Below are 19,814 nucleotides of genomic sequence, written 5' to 3'. Positions count from 1 at the left end.
TCCTCCATCTTCCTCTCTCTGATCGGGACGTTTCAGACGCCACGTTTCCTCCATCTTCCTCTCTCTGATCGGGACGTTTCAGACGCCACATTTCCTCCATCTTCCTCTCTGTGATCGGGACGTTTCAGACGCCACGTTTCCTCCATCTTCCTCTCTCTGATCGGGACGTTTCAGACGCCACGTTTCCTCCATCTTCCTCTCTCTGATCGGGACGTTTCAGACGCCACGTTTCCTCCATCTTCCTCTCTCTGATCGGGACGTTTCAGACGCCACGTTTCCTCCATCTTCCTCTCTCTGATCGGGACGTTTCAGACGCCACGTTTCCTCCATCTTCCTCTCTCTGATCGGGACGTTTCAGACGCCACGTTTCCTCCATCTTCCTCTCTCTGATCGGGACGTTTCAGACGCCACGTTTCCTCCATCTTCCTCTCTCTGATCGGGACGTTTCAGACGCCACGTTTCCTCCATCTTCCTCTCTGTGATCGGGACGTTTCAGACGCCACGTTTCCTCCATCTTCCTCTCTGTGATCGGGACGTTTCAGACGCCACGTTTCCTCCATCTTCCTCTCTGATCGGGACGTTTCAGACGCCACGTTTCCTCCATCTTCCTCTCTGTGATCGGGACGTTTCAGACGCCACGTTTCCTCCATCTTCCTCTCTCTGATCGGGACGTTTCAGACGCCACGTTTCCTCCATCTTCCTCTCTCTGATCGGGACGTTTCAGACGCCACGTTTCCTCCATCTTCCTCTCTCTGATCGGGACGTTTCAGACGCCACGTTTCCTCCATCTTCCTCTCTCTGATCGGGACGTTTCAGACGCCACGTTTCCTCCATCTTCCCCTCTCTGATCGGGACGTTTCAGACGCCACGTTTCCTCCATCTTCCTCTCTCTGATCGGGACGTTTCAGACGCCACGTTTCCTCCATCTTCCTCTCTCTGATCGGGACGTTTCAGACGCCACGTTTCCTCCATCTTCCTCTCTCTGATCGGGACGTTTCAGACGCCACGTTTCCTCCATCTTCCTCTCTCTGATCGGGACGTTTCAGACGCCACGTTTCCTCCATCTTCCTCTCTGATCGGGACGTTTCAGACACCACGTTTCCTCCATCTTCCTCTCTGTGATCGGGACGTTTCAGACGCCACGTTTCCTCCATCTTCCTCTCTCTGATCGGGACGTTTCAGACGCCACGTTTCCTCCATCTTCCTCTCTCTGATCGGGACGTTTCAGACGCCACGTTTCCTCCATCTTCCTCTCTCTGATCGGGACGTTTCAGACGCCACGTTTCCTCCATCTTCCTCTCTCTGATCGGGGCGTTTCAGACGCCACGTTTCCTCCATCTTCCTCTCTCTGATCGGGACGTTTCAGACGCCACGTTTCCTCCATCTTCCTCTCTCTGATCGGGACGTTTAAGACGCCACGTTTCCTCCATCTTCCTCTCTCTGATTGTTACGTTTCAGACGCCACGTTTCCTCCATCTTCCTCTTTCTGATCGGGACGTTTCAGACGACACATCCTCCATCTTCCTCTCTCTGATCGGGACGTTTCAGACGCCACATCCTCCATCTTCCTCTCTCTGATCGGGACGTTTCAGACGCCACGTTTCCTCCATCTTCCTCTCTCTGATCGGGACGTTTCAGACGCCACGTTTCCTCCATCTTCCTCTCTGTGATCGGGACATTTCAGACGCCACGTTTCCTCCATCTTCCTCTCTCTGATCGGGACGTTTAAGACGCCACATCCTCCATCTTCCTCTCTCTGATCGGGACGTTTCAGACGCCACGTTTCCTCCATCTTCCTCTCTCTGATCGGGACGTTTCAGACGCCACGTTTCCTCCATCTTCCTCTCTGTGATCGGGACATTTCAGACGCCACGTTTCCTCCATCTTCCTCTCTCTGATCGGGACGTTTCAGACGCCACATCCTCCATCTTCCTCTCTCTGATCGGGACGTTTCAGACGCCACGTTTCCTCCATCTTCCTCTCTGTGATCGGGACGTTTCAGACGCCACATTTCCTCCATCTTCCTCTCTCTGATCGGGACGTTTCAGACGCCACGTTTCCTCCATCTTCCTCTCTGTGATCGGGACATTTCAGACGCCACATCCTCCATCTTCCTCTCTCTGATCGGGACGTTTCAGACGCCACGTTTCCTCCATCTTCCTCTCTGTGATCGGGACATTTCAGACGCCACGTTTCCTCCATCTTCCTCTCTGTGATCGGGACGTTTCAGACGCCACGTTTCCTCCATCTTCCTCTCTCTGATCGGGACGTTTCAGACGCCACGTTTCCTCCATCTTCCTCTCTCTGATCGGGACGTTTCAGACGCCACGTTTCCTCCATCTTCCTCTCTCTGATCGGGACGTTTCAGACGCCACGTTTCCTCCATCTTCCTCTCTCTGATCGGGACGTTTCAGACGCCACGTTTCCTCCATCTTCCTCTCTCTGATCGGGACGTTTCAGACGCCACGTTTCCTCCATCTTCCTCTCTCTGATCGGGACGTTTAAGACGCCACGTTTCCTCCATCTTCCTCTCTCTGATCGGGACGTTTAAGACGCCACGTTTCCTCCATCTTCCTCTCTCTGATCGGGACGTTTCAGACGCCACGTTTCCTCCATCTTCCTCTCTCTGATCGGGACGTTTCAGACGCCACTTTTCCTCCATCTTCCTCTCTCTGATCGGACGTTTCAGACGCCACGTTTCCTCCATCTTCCTCTCTCTGATCGGGACGTTTCAGACGCCACGTTTCCTCCATCTTCCTCTCTGATCGGGACGTTTCAGACGCCACATCCTCCATCTTCCTCTCTGTGATCGGGACGTTTCAGACGCCACGTTTCCTCCATCTTCCTCTCTGATCGGGACGTTTCAGACGCCACGTTTCCTCCATCTTCCTCTCTCTGATCGGGACGTTTCAGACGCCACATCCTCCATCTTCCTCTCTCTGATCGGGACGTTTCAGACGCCACATCCTCCATCTTCCTCTCTCTGATCGGGACGTTTCAGACGCCACGTTTCCTCCATCTTCCTCTCTGTGATCGGGACGTTTCAGACGCCACGTTTCCTCCATCTTCCTCTCTGTGATCGGGACGTTTCAGACGCCACATTTCCTCCATCTTCCTCTCTCTGATCGGGACGTTTCAGACGCCACGTTTCCTCCATCTTCCTCTCTCTGATCGGGACGTTTCAGACGCCACGTTTCCTCCATCTTCCTCTCTCTGATCGGGACGTTTCAGACGCCACGTTTCCTCCATCTTCCTCTCTCTGATCGGGACGTTTCAGACGCCACGTTTCCTCCATCTTCCTCTCTCTGATCGGGACGTTTCAGACGCCACGTTTCCTCCATCTTCCTCTCTCTGATCGGGACGTTTCAGACGCCACGTTTCCTCCATCTTCCTCTCTCTGATCGGGACGTTTCAGACGCCACGTTTCCTAAATCTTCCTCTCTCTGATCGGGACGTTTCAGACGCCACGTTTCCTCCATCTTCCTCTCTCTGATCGGGACGTTTCAGACGCCACATTTCCTCCATCTTCCTCTCTCTGATCGGGACGTTTCAGACGACACATTTCCTCCATCTTCCTCTCTCTGATCGGGACGTTTCAGACGCCACGTTTCCTCCATTTTCCTCTCTCTGATCGGGACGTTTCAGACGCCACGTTTCCTCCATCTTCCTCTCTCTGATCGGGACGTTTCAGACGCCACGTTTCCTCCATCTTCCTCTCTCTGATTGTTACGTTTCAGACGCCACGTTTCCTCCATCTTCCTCTCTCTGATCGGGACGTTTCAGACGCCACGTTTCCTCCATCTTCCTCTCTGTGATCGGGACGTTTCAGACGCCACGTTTCCTCCATCTTCCTCTCTGATCGGGACGTTTCAGACGCCACGTTTCCTCCATCTTCCTCTCTCTGATCGGGACGTTTCAGACGCCACGTTTCCTCCATCTTCCTCTCTCTGATCGGGACGTTTCAGACGCCACGTTTCCTCCATCTTCCTCTCTGATCGGGACGTTTCAGACGCCACGTTTCCTCCATCTTCCTCTCTCTGATCGGGACGTTTCAGACGCCACGTTTCCTCCATCTTCCTCTCTCTGATCGGGACGTTTCAGACGCCACGTTTCCTCCATCTTCCTCTCTGTGATCGGGACGTTTCAGACGCCACGTTTCCTCCATCTTCCTCTCTCTGATCGGGACGTTTCAGACGCCACGTTTCCTCCATCTTCCTCTCTCTGATCGGGACGTTTCAGACGCCACGTTTCCTCCATCTTCCTCTCTCTGATCGGGACGTTTCAGACGCCACATTTCCTCCATCTTCCTCTCTCTGATCGGGACGTTTCAGACGCCACGTTTCCTCCATCTTCCTCTCTCTGATCGGGACGTTTCAGACGCCACGTTTCCTCCATCTTCCTCTCTCTGATCGGGACGTTTCAGACGCCACATTTCCTCCATCTTCCTCTCTCTGATCGGGACGTTTCAGACGCCACGTTTCCTCCATCTTCCTCTCTCTGATTGTTACGTTTCAGACGCCACGTTTCCTCCATCTTCCTCTCTCTGATCGGGACGTTTCAGACGCCACGTTTCCTCCATCTTCCTCTCTGATCGGGACGTTTCAGACGCCACGTTTCCTCCATCTTCCTCTCTCTGATCGGGACGTTTCAGACGCCACGTTTCCTCCATCTTCCTCTCTCTGATCGGGACGTTTCAGACGCCACGTTTCCTCCATCTTCTTCTCTGATCGGGACGTTTCAGACGCCACGTTTCCTCCATCTTCCTCTCTCTGATCGGGACGTTTCAGACGCCACGTTTCCTCCATCTTCCTCTCTCTGATCGGGACGTTTCAGACGCCACGTTTCCTCCATCTTCCTCTCTGATCGGGACGTTTCAGACGCCACGTTTCCTCCATCTTCCTCTCTCTGATCGGGACGTTTCAGACGCCACGTTTCCTCCATCTTCCTCTCTCTGATCGGGACGTTTCAGACGCCACGTTTCCTCCATCTTCCTCTCTCTGATCGGGACGTTTCAGACGCCACGTTTCCTCCATCTTCCTCTCTCTGATTGTTACGTTTCAGACGCCACAATTCCTCCATCTTCCTCTCTCTGATCGGGACGTTTCAGACGCCACGTTTCCTCCATCTTCCTCTCTCTGATCGGGACGTTTCAGACGCCACGTTTCCTCCATCTTCCTCTCTCTGATCGGGGCGTTTCAGACGCCACGTTTCCTCCATCTTCCTCTCTCTGATCGGGACGTTTCAGACGCCACGTTTCCTCCATCTTCCTCTCTCTGATCGGGACGTTTCAGACGCCACGTTTCCTCCATCTTCCTCTCTCTGATCGGGACGTTTCAGACGCCACGTTTCCTCCATCTTCCTCTCTCTGATCGGGACGTTTCAGACGCCACGTTTCCTCCATCTTCCTCTCTCTGATCGGGACGTTTCAGACGCCACGTTTCCTCCATCTTCCTCTCTCTGATCGGGACGTTTCAGACGCCACGTTTCCTCCATCTTCCTCTCTGATCGGGACGTTTCAGACGCCACATTTCCTCCATCTTCCTCTCTCTGATCGGGACGTTTCAGACGCCACGTTTCCTCCATCTTCCTCTCTGTGATCGGGACGTTTCAGACGCCACGTTTCCTCCATCTTCCTCTCTCTGATCGGGACGTTTCAGACGCCACGTTTCCTCCATCTTCCTCTCTGATCGGGACGTTTCAGACGCCACGTTTCCTCCATCTTCCTCTCTCTGATCGGGACGTTTCAGACGCCACGTTTCCTCCATCTTCCTCTCTCTGATCGGGACGTTTCAGACGCCACGTTTCCTCCATCTTCCCCTCTCTGATCGGGACGTTTCAGACGCCACGTTTCCTCCATCTTCCTCTCTCTGATCGGGACGTTTCAGACGCCACGTTTCCTCCATCTTCCTCTCTGATCGGGACGTTTCAGACGCCACGTTTCCTCCATCTTCCTCTCTCTGATCGGGACGTTTCAGACGCCACGTTTCCTCCATCTTCCTCTCTCTGATCGGGACGTTTCAGACGCCACGTTTCCTCCATCTTCCTCTCTGTGATCGGGACGTTTCAGACGCCACGTTTCCTCCATCTTCCTCTCTCTGATTGTTACGTTTCAGACGCCACGTTTCCTCCATCTTCCTCTCTCTGATCGGGACGTTTCAGACGCCACGTTTCCTCCATCTTCCTCTCTCTGATCGGGACGTTTCAGACGCCACGTTTCCTCCATCTTCCTCTCTCTGATCGGGACGTTTCAGACGCCACGTTTCCTCCATCTTCCTCTCTCTGATCGGGACGTTTCAGACGCCACGTTTCCTCCATCTTCCTCTCTCTGATCGGGACGTTTCAGACGCCACGTTTCCTCCATCTTCCTCTCTCTGATCGGGACGTTTCAGACGCCACATCCTCCATCTTCCTCTCTCTGATCGGGACGTTTCAGACGCCACGTTTCCTCCATCTTCCTCTCTCTGATCGGGACGTTTCAGACGCCACGTTTCCTCCATCTTCCTCTCTCTGATCGGGACGTTTCAGACGCCACATCCTCCATCTTCCTCTCTCTGATCGGGACGTTTCAGACGCCACGTTTCCTCCATCTTCCTCTCTGTGATCGGGACGTTTCAGACGCCACGTTTCCTCCATCTTCCTCTCTCTGATCGGGACGTTTCAGACGCCACGTTTCCTCCATCTTCCTCTCTCTGATCGGGACGTTTCAGACGCCACGTTTCCTCCATCTTCCTCTCTGTGATCGGGACGTTTCAGACGCCACGTTTCCTCCATCTTCCTCTCTCTGATCGGGACGTTTCAGACGCCACGTTTCCTCCATCTTCCTCTCTCTGATCGGGACGTTTCAGACGCCACGTTTCCTCCATCTTCCTCTCTCTGATCGGGACGTTTCAGACGCCACATCCTCCATCTTCCTCTCTCTGATCGGGACGTTTCAGACGCCACGTTTCCTCCATCTTCCTCTCTCTGATCGGGACGTTTCAGACGCCACGTTTCCTCCATCTTCCTCTCTCTGATCGGGACGTTTCAGACGCCACGTTTCCTCCATCTTCCTCTCTCTAATCGGGACGTTTCAGACGCCACGTTTCCTCCATCTTCCTCTCTCTGATCGGGGCGTTTCAGACGCCACGTTTCCTCCATCTTCCTCTCTCTGATCGGGACGTTTCAGACGCCACGTTTCCTCCATCTTCCTCTCTCTGATCGGGACGTTTCAGACGCCACATCCTCCATCTTCCTCTCTCTGATCGGGACGTTTCAGACGCCACGTTTCCTCCATCTTCCTCTCTCTGATCGGGACGTTTCAGACGCCACGTTTCCTCCATCTTCCTCTCTCTGATCGGGACGTTTCAGACGCCACGTTTCCTCCATCTTCCTCTCTCTGATCGGGACGTTTCAGACGCCACGTTTCCTCCATCTTCCTCTCTCTGATCGGGACGTTTCAGACGCCACGTTTCCTCCATCTTCTTCTCTCTGATCGGGACGTTTCAGACGCCACGTTTCCTCCATCTTCCTCTCTCTGATCGGGACGTTTAAGACGCCACGTTTCCTCCATCTTCCTCTCTCTGATCGGGACGTTTCAGACGCCACGTTTCCTCCATCTTCCTCTCTGATCGGGACGTTTCAGACGCCACGTTTCCTCCATCTTCCTCTCTCTGATCGGGGCGTTTCAGACGCCACGTTTCCTCCATCTTCCTCTCTGATCGGGACGTTTCAGACGCCACGTTTCCTCCATCTTCCTCTCTGTGATCGGGACGTTTCAGACGCCACATTTCCTCCATCTTCCTCTCTGATCGGGACGTTTCAGACGACACATCCTCCATCTTCCTCTCTCTGATCGGGACGTTTCAGACGCCACATTTCCTCCATCTTCCTCTCTCTGATCGGGACGTTTCAGACGCCACGTTTCCTCCATCTTCCTCTCTCTGATCGGGACGTTTCAGACGCCACGTTTCCTCCATCTTCCTCTCTCTGATCGGGACGTTTAAGACGCCACGTTTCCTCCATCTTCCTCTCTCTGATTGGGACGTTTAAGACGCCACGTTTCCTCCATCTTCCTCTCTCTGATCGGGACGTTTAAGACGCCACGTTTCCTCCATCTTCCTCTCTCTGATCGGGACGTTTCAGACGCCATGTTTCCTCCATCTTCCTCTCTCTGATCGGGACGTTTCAGACGCCACGTTTCCTCCATCTTCCTCTCTGATCGGGACGTTTCAGACGACACGTTTCCTCCATCTTCCTCTCTGATCGGGACGTTTCAGACGCCACGTTTCCTCCATCTTCCTCTCTGATCGGGACGTTTCAGACGACACGTTTCCTCCATCTTCCTCTCTGATCGGGACGTTTCAGACGCCACGTTTCCTCCATCTTCCTCTCTCTGATCGGGACGTTTCAGACGCCACGTTTCCTCCATCTTCCTCTCTCTGATCGGGACGTTTCAGACGCCACGTTTCCTCCATCTTCCTCTCTCTGATCGGGACGTTTCAGACGCCACGTTTCCTCCATCTTCCCCTCTCTGATCGGGACGTTTCAGACGCCACGTTTCCTCCATCTTCCTCTCTCTGATCGGGACGTTTCAGACGCCACGTTTTCTCCATCTTCCTCTCTGATCGGGACGTTTAAGACGCCACATCCTCCATCTTCCTCTCTCTGATCGGGACGTTTCAGACGCCACGTTTCCTCCATCTTCCTCTCTCTGATCGGGACGTTTCAGACGCCACGTTTCCTCCATCTTCCTCTCTCTGATCGGGACGTTTCAGACGCCACGTTTCCTCCATATTCCTCTCTGATCGGGACGTTCCAGACGCCACGTTTCCTCCATCTTCCTCTCTCTGATCGGGACGTTTCAGACGCCACGTTTCCTCCATCTTCCTCTCTGTGATCGGGACGTTTCAGACGCCACGTTTCCTCCATCTTCCTCTCTCTGATCGGGGCGTTTCAGATGCCACGTTTCCTCCATCTTCCTCTCTGATCGGGACGTTTCAGACGCCACGTTTCCTCCATCTTCCTCTCTCTGATTGGGACGTTTCAGACGCCACATTTCGTCCATCTTCCTCTCTCTGATCGGGACGTTTCAGACGCCACGTTTCCTCCATCTTCCTCTCTCTGATCGGGACGTTTCAGACGACACGTTTCCTCCATCTTCCTCTCTGTGATCGGGACGTTTCAGACGCCACATCCTCCATCTTCCTCTCTGTGATCGGGACGTTTCAGACGCCACGTTTCCTCCATCTTCCTCTCTCTGATCGGGACGTTTCAGACGCCACGTTTCCTCCATCTTCCTCTCTCTGATCGGGACGTTTCAGACGCCACGTTTCCTCCATCTTCCTCTCTCTGATCGGGACGTTTCAGACGACACATCCTCCATCTTCCTCTCTCTGATCGGGACGTTTCAGACGCCACATTTCCTCCATCTTCCTCTCTCTGATCGGGACGTTTCAGACGCCACGTTTCCTCCATCTTCCTCTCTCTGATCGGGACGTTTCAGACGACACATCCTCCATCTTCCTCTCTCTGATCGGGACGTTTCAGACGCCACGTTTCCTCCATCTTCCTCTCTCTGATCGGGACGTTTCAGACGCCACGTTTCCTCCATCTTCCTCTCTCTGATCGGGACGTTTCAGACGCCACGTTTCCTCCATCTTCCTCTCTCTGATCGGGACGTTTCAGACGCCACGTTTCCTCCATCTTCCTCTCTCTGATCGGGGCGTTTCAGACGCCACGTTTCCTCCATCTTCCTCTCTCTGATCGGGACGTTTCAGACGCCACGTTTCCTCCATCTTCCTCTCTCTGATCGGGACGTTTCAGACGACACATCCTCCATCTTCCTCTCTCTGATCGGGACGTTTCAGACGCCACGTTTCCTCCATCTTCCTCTCTGATCGGGACGTTTCAGACGCCACGTTTCCTCCATCTTCCTCTCTCTGATCGGTGCGTTTCAGACGCCACATTTCCTCCATCTTCCTCTTTCTGATCGGGACGTTTCAGACGCCACGTTTCCTCCATCTTCCTCTCTCTGATCGGGACGTTTCAGACGCCACGTTTCCTCCATCTTCCTCTCTGTGATCGGGACGTTTCAGACGCCACGTTTCCTCCATCTTGCTCTCTCTGATCGGGACGTTTCAGACGCCACGTTTCCTCCATCTTCCTCTCTCTGATCGGGACGTTTCAGACGCCACGTTTCCTCCATCTTCCTCTCTCTGATCGGGACGTTTCAGACGCCACGTTTCCTCCATCTTCCTCTCTCTGATCGGGACGTTTCAGACGCCACGTTTCCTCCATCTTCCTCTCTCTGATCGGGGCGTTTCAGACGCCACGTTTCCTCCATCTTCCTCTCTCTGATCGGGACGTTTCAGACGCCACGTTTCCTCCATCTTCCTCTCTGATCGGGACGTTTCAGACGCCACGTTTCCTCCATCTTCCTCTCTCTGATCGGGACGTTTCAGACGCCACGTTTCCTCCATCTTCCTCTTTCTGATCGGGACGTTTCAGACGCCACGTTTCCTCCATCTTCCTCTCTCTGATCGGGACGTTTCAGACGCCACGTTTCCTCCATCTTCCTCTCTGTGATCGGGACGTTTCAGACGCCACATTTCCTCCATCTTCCTCTTTCTGATCGGGACGTTTCAGACGCCACGTTTCCTCCATCTTCCTCTCTCTGATCGGGACGTTTCAGACGCCACGTTTCCTCCATCTTCCTCTCTGTGATCGGGACGTTTCAGACGCCACGTTTCCTCCATCTTCCTCTCTCTGATCGGGACGTTTCAGACGCCACATTTCCTCCATCTTCCTCTTTCTGATCGGGACGTTTCAGATGCCACGTTTCCTCCATCTTCCTCTCTCTGATCGGGACGTTTCAGACGCCACGTTTCCTCCATCTTCCTCTCTCTGATCGGGACGTTTCAGACGCCACGTTTCCTCCATCTTCCTCTTTCTGATCGGGACGTTTCAGACGCCACGTTTCCTCCATCTTCCTCTCTCTGATCGGGACGTTTCAGACGCCACGTTTCCTCCATCTTCCTCTCTGTGATCGGGACGTTTCAGACGCCACATTTCCTCCATCTTCCTCTTTCTGATCGGGACGTTTCAGACGCCACGTTTCCTCCATCTTCCTCTCTCTGATCGGGACGTTTCAGACGCCACGTTTCCTCCATCTTCCTCTCTGTGATCGGGACGTTTCAGACGCCACGTTTCCTCCATCTTCCTCTCTCTGATCGGGACGTTTCAGACGCCACATTTCCTCCATCTTCCTCTTTCTGATCGGGACGTTTCAGATGCCACGTTTCCTCCATCTTCCTCTCTCTGATCGGGACGTTTCAGACGCCACGTTTCCTCCATCTTCCTCTCTCTGATCGGTGCGTTTCAGACGCCACATTTCCTCCATCTTCCTCTTTCTGATCGGGACGTTTCAGACGCCACGTTTCCTCCATCTTCCTCTCTCTGATCGGGACGTTTCAGACGCCACGTTTCCTCCATCTTCCTCTCTGTGATCGGGACGTTTCAGACGCCACGTTTCCTCCATCTTGCTCTCTCTGATCGGGACGTTTCAGACGCCACGTTTCCTCCATCTTCCTCTCTCTGATCGGGACGTTTCAGACGCCACGTTTCCTCCATCTTCCTCTCTCTGATCGGGACGTTTCAGACGCCACGTTTCCTCCATCTTCCTCTCTCTGATCGGGACGTTTCAGACGCCACGTTTCCTCCATCTTCCTCTCTCTGATCGGGGCGTTTCAGACGCCACGTTTCCTCCATCTTCCTCTCTCTGATCGGGACGTTTCAGACGCCACGTTTCCTCCATCTTCCTCTCTGATCGGGACGTTTCAGACGCCACGTTTCCTCCATCTTCCTCTCTCTGATCGGGACGTTTCAGACGCCACGTTTCCTCCATCTTCCTCTTTCTGATCGGGACGTTTCAGACGCCACGTTTCCTCCATCTTCCTCTCTCTGATCGGGACGTTTCAGACGCCACGTTTCCTCCATCTTCCTCTCTGTGATCGGGACGTTTCAGACGCCACATTTCCTCCATCTTCCTCTTTCTGATCGGGACGTTTCAGACGCCACGTTTCCTCCATCTTCCTCTCTCTGATCGGGACGTTTCAGACGCCACGTTTCCTCCATCTTCCTCTCTGTGATCGGGACGTTTCAGACGCCACGTTTCCTCCATCTTCCTCTCTCTGATCGGGACGTTTCAGACGCCACATTTCCTCCATCTTCCTCTTTCTGATCGGGACGTTTCAGATGCCACGTTTCCTCCATCTTCCTCTCTCTGATCGGGACGTTTCAGACGCCACGTTTCCTCCATCTTCCTCTCTGATCGGGACGTTTCAGACGCCACGTTTCCTCCATCTTCCTCTCTCTGATCGGGACGTTTCAGACGCCACATTTCCTCCATCTTCCTCTCTGTGATCGGGACGTTTCAGACGACACATTTCCTCCATCTTCCTCTCTCTGATCGGGACGTTTCAGACGCCACGTTTCCTCCATCTTCCTCTCTCTGATCGGGACGTTTCAGACGCCACGTTTCCTCCATCTTCCTCTCTCTGATCGGGACGTTTCAGACGACACATCCTCCATCTTCCTCTCTCTGATCGGGACGTTTCAGACGCCACGTTTCCTCCATCTTCCTCTCTGATCGGGACGTTTCAGACGCCACGTTTCCTCCATCTTCCTCTCTCTGATCGGGACGTTTCAGACGCCACGTTTCCTCCATCTTCCTCTCTGTGATCGGGACGTTTCAGACGCCACGTTTCCTCCATCTTCCTCTCTTATCGGGACGTTTCAGACGCCACGTTTCCTCCATCTTCCTCTCTCTGATCGGGACGTTTCAGACGCCACGTTTCCTCCATCTTCCTCTCTGTGATCGGGACGTTTCAGACGCCACGTTTCCTCCATCTTCCTCTCTCTGATCGGGACGTTTCAGACGCCACGTTTCCTCCATCTTCCTCTCTCTGATCGGGACGTTTCAGACGCCACGTTTCCTCCATCTTCCTCTCTGTGATCGGGACGTTTCAGACGCCACGTTTCCTCCATCTTCCTCTCTCTGATCGGGACGTTTCAGACGCCACGTTTCCTCCATCTTCCTCTCTCTGATCGGGACGTTTCAGACGCCACGTTTCCTCCATCTTCCTCTCTCTGATCGGGACGTTTCAGACGCCACGTTTCCTCCATCTTCCTCTCTGTGATCGGGACGTTTCAGACGCCACGTTTCCTCCATCTTCCTCTCTCTGATCGGGACGTTTCAGACGCCACGTTTCCTCCATCTTCCTCTCTCTGATCGGGACGTTTCAGACGCCACGTTTCCTCCATCTTCCTCTCTCTGATCGGGACGTTTCAGACGCCACATCCTCCATCTTCCTCTCTCTGATCGGGACGTTTCAGACGACACATTTCCTCCATCTTCCTCTCTCTGATCGGGACGTTTCAGACGCCACATTTCCTCCATCTTCCTCTCTCTGATCGGGACGTTTCAGACGACACATTTCCTCCATCTTCCTCTCTCTGATCGGGACGTTTCAGACGACACATTTCCTCCATCTTCCTCTCTCTGATCGGGACGTTTCAGACGCCACGTTTCCTCCATCTTCCTCTCTGTGATCGGGACGTTTCAGACGCCACATCCTCCATCTTCCTCTCTCTGATCGGTTCCAAACTGTCAATCATGCGAGCGTATTGTGGAACTCAGACATGAAACCAAAAGGAATATTTGGTGGACACTTGAATATCCGTAGCATTGTCTCAAAGACTGAACAAATAGAACACTTACTGACTGGCTCTAATTTGGACTATCTGTGCCTGACTGAGACTTGGTTGTGTGCTACTACCCCATTAATAAGCAAAATGTACTTACTGCTTCTTTTTTTTTTTATATTTTTGGGGCTTTTTATGCCTTCATTATATATAGGACAGTGAAGAGAGACAGGAAGCAGGGGGCAGAGAGAGGGGGAATAACACGAAGCAAAGGGCCGTCCGGTGCAGGATTCGAACCAGGACCAGCTGCACGAGGACTGTAGCCTCTGTACATGGGGCGCCTGCTGTGGCCACTACGCCACAGACCGCCCCCATACTTCCTGCTTCTGAAGAGTGCAGACGTGTCTCTGCTTCCTCTCTGCTTCCTCCTGCTGCCTACTGTTTTATTCGCTTTTAAATCATTCTACTTCTTTCCACAAGTCTTGGATATAATTTTATTCTTTTATTCTTTTTCTTTTAATTGTATATTTGTAAACGGTATTCAGGGTTCTAGCTAGGATGAAGTTGTAGCGTAGTGGTGTAGGCGAGGGAGCGAAGCGACCAAGCCCGGGGGGGATGCGGAGATTTTGGTCATTTAAGGTAAAAATTGGCCATTCTAGGGGTACCCAAAGGGAGAAATTGTACTTTAAAAACAATAAAGTCTTAAAGGGATAATCCGGAGTAAAATGCACTTTAGATGAATTTACGGGATGTTGGGAGGACATACGTTGAGTTGACATCAAAATCATGTCATTCGGATGTGTTTTGAGAATTTCGATTTGACCGTTTTTAGCCAAAAGTCGTTAGCCTGGAAGTGAATGGGGCAAATCATGTCACCGCTACAAAACGCTATTTTTATACCTCTTCTACAGCTCCAAACAACATAACACTGACGTGGTAGTGAGTAGAGGGTCCCTAAAGCCAAACCGAAGTGTCCCGAGGTCTTCATGTGGTCGGATAGAGAGTCCAGAATGAATTTAATCAAGCCAGTATCTTTCCGGAAATGTTGCTGCTGCAGCTGCCGCTACAGACCGCGGTGAAGTTGGTTTGATATTGGTTTGAAAAAAAAGACACCTTATTTCCTTATTGTGAATATCTGTCGAATATCCAATAAGCTTAATTTCGGTTTTTGAAACTAGAGTTTTTGATGTGGTGCGCTGGTACCAATGTTTCTATGTGTCTGTGTGTTACAAGTAATTACTACTGCGAATCGCCTCATCATTGTATGTACCACTATTTATGTAGTATAACATTGCGCAAGGGGGGGGGGGGGTGTCAAATGCTGGTCTACAGGGCCGCTTTTGGGTGCAAACTGACAGGGCCGTATTTTTACCCCAGTCCATCACTGTTGAACCCATCGGATCTGAAGCTGGATCCTGGTTCAGATTTTCAGTGTGTGTGTTGCTATTCCTCCTGCTGGTTGCCAGCTTTCTGTTCTACCAGTTCTTGTGTTGATAGATCCTGATTAAGATGGAAATATTTTTCATGTATGGGTCATTTAGGCAGAATGTGCGTCTGAAATTATGATTACAATGAATTGAACTCCATTTGGCTTGAATTGGACTTTATTATTTAAGTGCCTTGAGATGACATTTGTTGTATTTGGCGCTTTATAAATAAAAATGAATTGAATTGAATTGAATTGAAACTGGTGACAGCAGTTTTTCTCGTCTGATCTTTACTTCAGGGACTGAAACGTAGTTTTCCACAGATCTGCAGCCCACCATGTGGACACTGAGACGCACCCACAGCTGATTTGTGTTTCTGTTTGTGTCCTCACAGTTTCCCAGCATGCCCTGGCTGCAGTGGTGGAGGTTAATGAGGGGGCGGAGTCAGTCCTGCTGCCCTGCGAGCCCTCTGGTGTTACACCTGAAGACGACCCCCGGGTCTTATGGACCCGCAAAGATCTCAGTCCCATTTCTGTCCACCTGAGACGGGACGAAGAAGATGATCTTCAGGAGCAAAACCAGCGTTACAGAGGACGCACGTCAATGACACCGGATGCTCTGTACAGTGCAGAGTTCAGCCTGACTCTGAGAGACCCACAACTCTCTGACAGCGGAAACTACACCTGCTCCCTCAGTGATGGAGTACGAGAAGGAAGAGTGGCAGAAGTTCAGCTGAAGGTCAAAGGTGAGCAACAAACAGCTGCTGCAGGTACAGGTCAGAGGTCAACCTGAGGGATTAACAGGATAAATCCAACAAACTACAGAATCTAAACTCCTCTGGAAACAGAATAAATGGAACAAAGTAGAACGGCGTCTCATCAGAACACACAGATTCAGACACTGACAGTTATTTAGTTCCACAGTTTAACCAATTGCTACAGAAAGACGAATAAATCAAACGAATGATCAAAGTGTCCCACCTGGAGCCGGGCCAGGGGTGGGCCACCAGAGACTCGCTGAGGCTTTTACTTTTCAGGAGATATTGTGTGATCATTTATTTCTATCAAGCCAAAGTTTTATTTTTTCAAATTCTTGTTTAACTACACTCAACACCTGTTCTATATTGAGTAGGAATGGGTTTGCATCCCATTCCTACTTATCTTTACCTCTTCTATTTCTCCCCCTACCCAAACCAGGGTTTGAATCCCCACCCCACTATGACTGGTGTGCAGTTGGTGAGAGTGAGTTGTATGGATTTGTTTTTGCTGGCATTGTTAGTGATTATAGGACTGTTTAGGTGAGTTTGTCTGCTGAATCTGCTAGTGTGTCTTGTCCTTCCTCCACCTCTGGCACTCTCTATACTTTCATTACCCCCTACCCGAACCAGGGTTTGAATCCCATTCCCGCTTTTCTTACCTCTTTTATTTCTCCCCCTACCCGAACCAGGGTTTGCATCCCCACCCCGCTGTGACTGGTGTGCAGTTGGTGAGAGGCTGAGGTAGATTATGGTTGTTGTGGTGTGAGGGGCAGTGTTGGCTGGCATTAGGGGGGTGACTCTGGGACGCCAGTGGTCATTGTCTAGCCTCCTGGAGGTGTCGTGGGCCCAACTAGACGAAACACTGATGAAAGGAGGTTCCCACCCGATGACCCCAATGATATGTTGGTCAGCACTGCTCACTGATCTATATCATAGGGAATTATTCACTGAGTCTGGTCAATTTTTTGTTTAGCACAAGTTTCTTGTGTTTACCTTAAATCAGGTAGTGTTGGAAAATGTTGACATTCATCAGCTCTTTATAAATTATGTATTTATTTTTTCCTGTATTGTTGAGACCACACACTCTTTCTAAAATGTTTATTTTTTTCTTTTATTTCTAATTGTCTATTTATTTCAATGTAAATGAATAGATTTAAAAAGGTGTGACCAAACTATGTGCTGATGTGAACGACTAGTGAAGATTTACAGGTGAAAACGTTTGTCTGGAGCCTTGATCATTATATCTACTCTCTGACAAAGTATGCTCTTCGGTTCCTTCTGAAGCATCATTACAACTAATTTATTATTACCCTTTAAGGACTCACATGAGTCACTGCTTCTGTTGCCATCGGTTTTACTGCTGCTGTTTTAATTTACATTGTCATGTCCTCTTAGACGACCAGGGGGAGGTGAAGGTGTATGAAGGGGCGGAGTCTGTCATCCTGCCCTGTAAAACAACCGCTGACCTGCCAAAAGACACCAGAGTGGAGTGGACTCTCTCTGAGCCGGACTTCAAGATGGTTCATTTGTTTCCAAAGACAACTAAGAACCAAAAGAAAGAGGACAAAGTTTACAGGAGCCGCACAGAGATGAATGAAGAGCTGCTGAAAACTGGAGACGTCAGTCTGAGCCTGAAATATCCCACAGTCAGAGACTCAGGAAGCTACATCTGCACCGTCTACAGAGACAAAGACATCCTGAGACAGAAAGTAGTTCTGCAACTGGTCAAAGGTCAGTGCTGTAGGTACAGATCAGAGGTCAGAGCTGTAGGTAAAGGTCAGAGCTGTAGGTAAAGGTCAGAGCTGTAGGTAAAGGTCAGAGGTCAAAGCTGTAGGTACAGGTCAGAGGTCAGAGCTGTAGGTACAGGTCAGAAGTCAGAGCTGTAGGTACAGGTCAGAAGTCAGAGCTGTAGGTAGAGGTCATAGGTCAGTGATGTAGGTACGGGTCAGAGGTCAGAGCCGTAGGTACAGGTCAGAGGTCAGAGCCGTAGGTACAGGTTAGAGGTCAGTGCTGTAGGTACAGATCAGAGGTCAGAGCTGTAGGTAAAGGTCAGAGCTGTAGGTAAAGGTCAGAGGTCAAAGCTGTAGGTACAGGTCAGAGGTCAGAGCTGTAGGTACAGGTCAGAGGTCAGAGCTGTAGGTACAGGTCAGAAGTCAGAGCTGTAGGTACAGGTCAGAAGTCAGAGCCGTAGGTAGAGGTCATAGGTCAGTGATGTAGGTACGGGTCAGAGGTCAGAGCCGTAGGTACAGGTCAGAGGTCAGAGCCGTAGGTACAGGTTAGAGGTCAGAGCTGTAGGTACAGGTCAGAGGTCAGAGCTGTAGGTGCAGGTCAGAGGTCAGAGCTGTAGGTACAGGTCAGAGGTCAGAGCTGTAGGTGCAGGTCAGAGGTCAGAGCTGTAGGTACAGGTCAGAGGTCCGAGCCTTAGGTACAGGTCAGAGGTCAGAGCCGTAGGTACAGGTCAGAGGTCAGAGCTGTAGGTGCAGGTCAGAGGTCAGAGCTGTAGGTACAGGTCAGAGGTCAGAGCTGTAGGTGCAGGTCAGAGGTCAGAGCTGTAGGTACAGGTCAGAGGTCCGAGCCTTAGGTACAGGTCAGAGGTCAGAGCCGTAGGTACAGGTCAGAGGTCAGAGCTGTAGGTACAGGTCAGAGGTCAGAGCTGTAGGTGCAGGTCAGAGGTCAGAGCTGTAGGTACAGGTCAGAGGTCAGAGCCTTAGGTACAGGTCAGAGGTCAGAGCCGTAGGTACAGGTCAGAGGTCAGAGCTGTAGGTGCAGGTCAGAGGTCAAAGCCTTAGGTACAGGTCAGAGGTCAGAGCCGTAGGTACAGGTCAGAGGTCAGAGCCGTAGGTACAGGTCAGAGGTCAGAGCCGTAGGTACAGGTCAGAGGTCAGAGCCGTAGTTACGGATCAGAGGTCAGAGCTGTAGGTGCAGGTCAGAGGTCAAAGCCTTAGGTACAGGTCAGAGGTCAGAGCTGTAGGTGCGGGTCAGAGGTCAAAGCCTTAGGTACAGGTCAGAGGTCAGAGCCGTAGTTACGGATCAGAGGTCAGAGCTGTAGGTACAGGTCAGAGGTCAGAGCCGTAGGTACGGGTCAGAGGTCAGAGCCGTAGGTACGGGTCAGAGGTCAGAGCCGTAGGTACAGGTCAGAGGTCAGAGCCGTAGGTACAGGTCAGAGGTCAGAGCCGTAGGTACAGGTCAGAGGTCAGAGCCGTAGTTACGGATCAGAGGTCAGAGCTGTAGGTGCAGGTCAGAGGTCAAAGCCTTATGTACAGGTCAGAGGTCAGAGCTGTAGGTGCGGGTCAGAGGTCAAAGCCTTAGGTGCAGGTCAGAGGTCAGAGCTGTAGGTACGGGTCAGAGGTCAGAGCTGTAGGTACGGGTCAGAGGTCAGAGCCGTAGGTACGGGTCAGAGGTCAGAGCCGTAGGTACGGGTCAGAGGTCAGAGCCGTAGGTACGGGTCAGAGGTCAGAGCCGTAGGTACGGGTCAGAGGTCAGAGCCGTAGGTACAGGTCAGAGGTCAGAGCCGTAGGTACAGGTCAGAGGTCAGAGGTCATGTTGCTTGTCTTGTCTTTCTCCACAGAACTTTTCCCATCCTGGGCCATAGTTCTCCTGGTTCTCTTGGCTCTGGTTCCCTTTGTCTCTGCAGGACTTTTATTTAATTTCCGGCACTACTTTAAATCAGGTGAGTCTCTAAAACTACACTACCCATAATGCTGATGGTCTACATGAGTCCTCTTGCGACTCTCAGAGTGTCTCAGAGTTCAAACAGTTCAAACTAAACACATGTTTCAGAACCTTCAGAAAACCTCCTTTAGACTGAATCATTGATCAATAAAACTACATCATGACTTCACCAAACAGTGAGCTCCACTACCTTGTCTGACACAGAGGCTCCATGTCTACAGCTGTTCTTCTTCTGTGGTGGTAAACAGCAGCAGATGGGTCAGAACAGAGCAGACTCA

At 51.7% G+C, this 19,814-nt stretch overlaps 1 protein-coding gene across 1 annotated transcript in view; it reads left to right on the top strand.

Annotated features, from left to right (window-relative positions):
- Positions 1-19,588, top strand: part of LOC142369030 (butyrophilin subfamily 1 member A1-like) — a 20,962-nt gene extending 1,374 nt beyond the window's left edge. The window contains exons 2-4 of the mRNA XM_075451260.1: positions 15,502-15,852; positions 17,260-17,595; positions 19,433-19,588. Coding sequence (XP_075307375.1) covers positions 15,502-15,852; positions 17,260-17,595; positions 19,433-19,563 — 818 coding nt within the window. The 3' untranslated portion in view covers positions 19,564-19,588. The remainder of the gene's footprint in view (positions 1-15,501; positions 15,853-17,259; positions 17,596-19,432) is intronic.
- Positions 19,589-19,814: the final 226 nt, after the last annotated feature.

Source organism: Odontesthes bonariensis, chromosome 19 (genome assembly GCF_027942865.1).
Source record: "Odontesthes bonariensis isolate fOdoBon6 chromosome 19, fOdoBon6.hap1, whole genome shotgun sequence".
Lineage (NCBI taxonomy): Eukaryota > Metazoa > Chordata > Actinopteri > Atheriniformes > Atherinopsidae > Odontesthes > Odontesthes bonariensis.
Note: the sequence above shows the minus strand (reverse complement) of the source record. Positions and strands in the feature narration are given on the sequence as shown.